General features: G+C 25.2%; 3 protein-coding genes across 3 annotated transcripts in view; 2 read left to right on the plus strand and 1 right to left on the minus strand.

Annotated features, from left to right (window-relative positions):
• Nucleotides 1–575: 575 nt before the first annotated feature.
• Nucleotides 576–1,520, plus strand: ENU1_054930 (hypothetical protein; the record flags this gene model as incomplete). The annotated part of the gene is made up of 1 exon (XM_008857966.1): nt 576–1,520. The coding sequence occupies one exon, from the start codon at nt 576–578 to the stop codon at nt 1,518–1,520; it is 945 nt and encodes a 314-aa protein (XP_008856188.1).
• Nucleotides 1,521–3,550: 2,030 nt separating this feature from the next.
• ENU1_054940 (hypothetical protein) lies at nt 3,551–5,056 on the plus strand (the record flags this gene model as incomplete). The annotated part of the gene is made up of 1 exon (XM_008857967.1): nt 3,551–5,056. The coding sequence occupies one exon, from the start codon at nt 3,551–3,553 to the stop codon at nt 5,054–5,056; it is 1,506 nt and encodes a 501-aa protein (XP_008856189.1).
• Nucleotides 5,057–6,262: 1,206 nt separating this feature from the next.
• The window catches only part of ENU1_054950 (hypothetical protein), a gene marked incomplete at both ends in the record, with an annotated part of 1,062 nt that continues 752 nt past the window's right edge, over nt 6,263–6,572 (minus strand). Inside the window, one exon of the mRNA XM_008857968.1 lies at nt 6,263–6,572. This exon is cut by the window's right edge and continues 752 nt beyond it. Within this exon, the coding sequence (XP_008856190.1) occupies nt 6,263–6,572 (310 nt within the window).

Raw genomic sequence — 6,572 nt, forward strand, 5'->3', positions numbered from 1 at the left:
TTTATTTGATGATGAAGACTTATTTGATGAAGAGTTATTTGATTTGGAAGATGATCAATATGATTATAATGCAGCAAAACAAACATTGACTGACCTTGGACGTTCTATTGCAAAAGAGAAAATGAACCAATTGTCAAGTTATCTTCGATCGAGTGCTAAGAATAGTATGAACGTTGTTCCTCTAAATAAGTTAATTAATAGAAGATACAAAGTACCTTTCCAAAATAATCCATTTAATCTTTAACTAAAATAATACTTGTTTGTTCAACCAATCTTCTTATTCTTTATTTAATAACTATCCTATTTCAATTATCATAACAATGAAAGCATTGAATATGCCAAAGTAATTTAACTGATTAAACTAATCCTGATGACATTTCCTTAAAATTAATCATTTTTACTTTCTTTTAGTTAGTAATGATTTATTTTAAATAATCCTTCTTTCTCAAGTTCAAATCAATAATTCATCAATAAATAAATATTCTATTTCAAACATTGTTATATATTTCAAAATTGAAATTTAACACAAAAACCCTGAAAACTTTTCTAAATTCTTGAAGAAGTAAACACCAATAATGCAAAACCATACAACACTATTACTGTACTTTGACAGTATTAGAGTGAGTAATAGACTATCAGCAGAGTTGTATCTTTGCCGGGTTAATCGTGAAATTGAAACTATGATATTGACAGAGTATTTTCATATTTCACAGTCTCATCTTCAAGAATTAAAAAAAGCTGCAATGAACCAGAACAATGTAATGACATACTTAGATGAACTTGAGAATGATGAGCTATTCCAATATTGTATGCTCATCAAAGGAACACAACTCAAAAACATCTTAGTTGAAAAGAAAAAAGGGTTATTTGAAGGTAAAGAATCTATTATTGATGAATCACTTAAACAAGCTGAAGTTAATGAAATTAAAAAATCTATTGACTTGAATCTAGTTTTACAAGTAGTTCATTCTTTAAGAAATACTACCAACCAAATCTCTCCTTGTGAAGAACAGACAAACTCAATCATCTCAAAAGATATCAAAAAGGCAATCATGAGATTGACTGGGACTCAATACTGTGAGGAGATTAAAGACTTTAATTGTTTTGTTGATAAAGAAGCATTCTTAACAGAATTGGTTGAAAGAAATAATATTTGTATCTTATGGAAAGAGGAAACTGGTGAAGTTTTTGGTGTTTATATTCAAGATGAAATTAGCGCAGAAGTGCCTCTTGGTTTTGACAATTATGTCTTATGGGTGAAAGGTGAAGATGCTGACTTAAAAGTGTTACTTCTAAATCAGAAATTTGGTGTTGATGCAACAATCAGTTTTGTTGATGATGATAACTGGATCAAGATAACAGGAAAGAATGGTCTTAATATGGTGTTTTGCTCGAATGGCACAAATGAATGCTCACTGTCTAACATCCAGACTTCATTTTATATTGATGAAAACCATCCAATCTGTTCTCGCTCTTCATTTAAAATATCTAACCTTTATCTTCTTCATCTTCACCACTAATTTATTATTTTTGTTTTATTCTTCTTCTTTTCTTAGTTTGTAAAACTGACAACATAACTGAATTTAAGTAGATGAATATTCAAACAAAGAGATAAGAGAATATAATTACTTAATTCATTAACAATGAAAGTGTTTATTCTAAATAATATTAGTCCAACAAGTAAATACGTAAATAAAACCATTTCTATACTAAATACAAAAGCTAATAAAAATCAGTAATGAAGAAAAGTCAAATCATTCAAACGACATGAAAATATAATGATAAAGAAATGGTGTAAAAATATTAAATGGTTCAAATGACTAACGGAGTAAATACGGTGACAGTCAATGAAGTAGAGTATCCAGAAATACATTTTTCATGAAAATTACGAATAACAAGAAAATTTTAATAATTAAGAATTTAATGACTTTCATAGAAGAATAACCTATACTTTTTGTTTTTCGCTGTTGTCTGTTTTTCTAATTTTAATTCATTCTCTTGTTTATTTATAAATGTTATTTATTCTATTTTTATATTGGAATTATTTTTAAATTTGAAGTGAATTTGAGTTTATGAAGAAATAATTAAAGGAAATCAAATTGTAGCCATGTATCATTTTTATAAGAATGAATAAGAAATGAATCTGTTAATAATAATGACTAGTATGTTTCACATTAAATCTAACAATTGTGAATAAAACTAATGTTAATATTTATTATTATTAAAAAACAAATAGAGAATATGTTTATTCAAATAATAAATAAAACATATTATAGATATAATCTAACTTAACTTAAATTGTTTTATTTTAATTATATCTCAACTTATCAAAAAATTTATTTCATACTGTTAATAAATGAAATGTAGTTTAATTGAGTTTTATCTATTATTCTATTCTTGAATTTTTATTTAACTAAATCTCAGTGAAAATTATATTATTCAATTTTTCTTGATGTTGATAATAGTGAAATAGAAAAATAAAAATAATTGGCTATTTTGTTTTATTATAGGTATTGTTTTTTATCAAAAATAAATATATTTGTTAATAATGATATATCTAACATACAATAAATTAAAATATAACCATTAAATATAAGTAGAAAAAGAAATATGAATAATAATTCATAAACAGTTTCTATGAATAATAGTTTTAGTAAATTATGTGTTTTTGATAGAATGACAATAAGGAATAAAGAAATAATTAAAATACTTCATATAAATATTACAACTATCAATTGTATTATTTTTCTAACATAATGATAATATTATATTTTATTCATAATAAATATTGGTCAATATATAACGATGTATTTATATTGAATGATGTTGTCATTTAATCATATTTTATATAAAAATTAATTGATTCATGTTATAATAAAGAATTAAAATATATTGATTAAACAATCAAGGAAATAATGGATATTTTATTTTAATGGATATTTTCATTTGTTGGTTATAGAAAATGATAAAGAATAAAATAATAAAAAATCTTGTATAGAAAATAAGGGATAATCATTTCAATCAATAAATAGAATTAAAACTGAAATATAATGATAGGAATATTCTAAAAACAATTTAATATGAATGTGTAATATATATATATTAATAAAAATGAATTAAAGAATAAGCAATTAAATATATTTTTACAACAAGAATGCCTTTCACTATGAATAGAGTGTTGATATCAATCTATAACAAATTACAATAATATTATTGTTGGACTTGAAGAAATATATGCTATATTTTATTATCATATTTATTTTTCATGTAGTACTGAATAATAAATATGGAAATACATTTAATTTAGGATTTCATTGTGTTTTATTTATTATTTAATGAATTATAAGTCATAATAAAGATAATAAAATAAAGCAATAAAGAGTTTCCAGATTTTTCTTTTTTGTTAATAATATGTTGAGATATGGTAGTTATAACAAAAATAAAATAGATGAAATGAAATGAATATCAATGTCAATTCAAACTAAAATAATGAAATGAATATAAAACATAGAATATGTTTAAAAAGAAGAACTAAAATATAAAATATTCAATGATTACATTTATATTATTTGTTGTATTTACTACTGCAACCTATAATGTTGCACATGATGATCAAGGAGTTAAAGATGTTAATAAATACCAAAATATAGTTTTATTTTCAAAAATTAATAGAAATATTATTAGTCTTGATAAGTCAAAGTGCATTGAGTATAGAAAAGGAAGAGCTTTGAAAATATATAATAAAGAAATAGATAACAACAATAAATATTATATCAAATATTATAGTGATAGTAATTGTGATAAAGAAGAAGAATCAGGTAATGAAGAAGTTTTTAGAATTAATAAAAATATTATTTCAACAACAAGTAAGAATTTAAAGCATGGTACTGTTACTAGTGAAGATATTGAAAATGCTGAAAATTATTTTTATTATACTAATACTAAACGAATGTTTAATGTATATAATATACATTTAAAGGGTGAAAATGAACATAAAGAGTCACAGTCTGCAGAAGTATCAGGTGGAGAAGAAAGTAGTAAGAAGAGTCATGAATCAGAAACATCGCAAAAAGCACAATCAAATAGTCAATCACCAAGTACAACCGTAACATCACCAACAACATCTGAACAAGGTACGACACAAACAAGTGAGTCAGGAGCAAAAGAACAACAAAAAGTTAATGAAGGAACTACAAGTACATCAAATGGAGAAGGGAAAGGACACAATGAACAAAATCAAGAAGGAGTTGGAAAGAATAGTCTAGATGGAACCAGCGCAACGGGACCTGGAGTGAGTGGACAAGAAACAACAAGTGGAAAAGAGAAGAATGATGCAACACAAACAGGAGAACCATCCACAGGAACACAAGAAGGAAATACCGCAGTAAATAAAAAACCAGAAGCAACTGAATCAACAAATGGCGGAAATACAGAGTCAGGTAAGAGTGGATCAGAAAAGAATGGGCAAGATCAAAGTGCAGATGAAAAAACTAAAGAAGAGCCAAAATCAAATGATGGGAAGGATAGTACAACCAGTAATGGAAAAGGTGGACAAGCAACCAGCGGAAAAGAAGAAGAAACAAGTGGACAATCTTCAGGAAAAGGAGGAGAAAGTACATCAAATGAAAGTGGAAAAGAAAATGAAGGAGAGAGTGTAGGTCCAAATGGCCAAAAAACACCAGCAAATGAAAAAGATGGAAAAGATACACAAACTGGTGAACAAGGAAAAGATGGAAATGCTGGAACAACAACTAATGGAAAAGATGAAAAAGAAAATAAACAAAATACACAAACCCCAACAGGAGGACAAGATGGAAAGGCTAATGATAAAACTCAAAATCCAGATAATACAAAAGATAATCAAGACCCAAAAACACCAGTAACTCCAGAAGAAAAGCCAAATAATAATACAAATACAACAAGTACTAAATCAGAAAATAAAAATGATGACAGTTCAAATAATAAAAATGATGGTCAACATGAACACAATAATCTTGATAGTGCTTCAAGTGTCTGCATTTTTCTTTCTATTATCATTGGATTTTTGTTATTTTAATTGAATTTATTTATTATTATATGAATATGATAAGATCAAAGGTGGCATGTCTGAAACACCATACAAACATTAATACAATTCATGTTTTGACTCTCCCTCTTATCATCTGGTTATGAGGTGTCTTTGAATTACAAATATATTAGTTAATATTACAAATGGTGTATCAATTTATTATGGTGGAATATTATATGTTGTACTATAATGCTTAGTATTTAATAATAAAGAAATTAAGAAACGTATATTATCCAAGGAAAAAGATCTACTAAAGTGTGGTTAAGACTAAAAGGAATTAGTCATAATAATGTGATGGTAATGAAACTCTTTCTTTTCTCTTTCATAAAATAAAAAGGAGGAAATGAAATTTCTTAAAATTAAGACAGAAATCAAACAAAAACTTGAAAAGAAAAATTAAGTGAAGAAGTTTGAGAAGATTTTAATAAGAAGAAATAAATCAAAGAAGTGCTTTTCTCATATTTCAAGAAAAACCTAAATGATGGGTTAAACAAAGAGATTACTCTTGTTTAAAATAAACTCAAGAATGGGATTAGTTTCCCCCAAGCTAGGAATATTATATGAAAATTCTATTAATACTTAATTAACTAATTTTTGTTCTAATTTACATATGTATCAATGTTAAGATTTTATATTTGTTAATTACATTTATTAATGTTTATTTTTGAGTAGAACGTTTAATGAATCTAACTTTTTCTTCTTCTATGAAAGGAAACAATAGAGCATATAATTTGATTGTCTGTTTTTTGTTTTTTCTTATCATTTCTTTAAGCAAATTCTACATCTTAACTAAATATCACTAATTTATTTAAAAGTAAGAATTATAAAAGGAATGTAGAATAACATTTAATCTGTGAATTTTGTTTATCAACTCTATTTAATAGTTTATTGAATTACTAAATTAGTTATATCAAAAAATACCTAAGAACTTTTTTGAGTAGAACAAATAACAAAAAAATTAAGTTAGTATAAAAAGGAAAAAAGAACAAGAAAATAGAAAATATCCATGTTGTATATTAGAATATTTTTAATTTTATTCATTGGTAGTTAATACTGTGAAGATACTAACTTATTATGAGAATGAAACAAGGAACAAGAAAAACATATGAGTTTAAAAATTGGAGAATAACAAAGAAAACAATAACAGTTAAAGAATTTTGTAATAAAATATTGTCTTTATATCAAATTCAGTTTTCAGTACAGATAAAAATAAGGTTTCTTGGAAACAATTTTATGTCTAATAATTGGTGAACATTTAGTTCCTCGTACAAATAAGGATTTTTCTTTTTTATTATAATAACAACCATTTCTCATATCAAAACAAAACATTTGGTCACAAGTAGCCATGGTAACATTTAATTGATTGAAATATCCAGCAAAGTACATATGGTTTAGTAGGGATTGATCATATCCCCATATATGGACTCTTTTATAATCAAATTGAGCAGTATAAATTTGAAGTAACCGAAGAACCTTTTCAGTTCCACCAAAAATTGTTCCAGAA

The sequence above is a fragment of the Entamoeba nuttalli genome, assembly GCF_000257125.1.
Source record: "Entamoeba nuttalli P19 unplaced genomic scaffold asmbl_3097, whole genome shotgun sequence".
In the NCBI taxonomy this organism is placed as follows: domain Eukaryota; phylum Evosea; order Mastigamoebida; family Endamoebidae; genus Entamoeba; species Entamoeba nuttalli.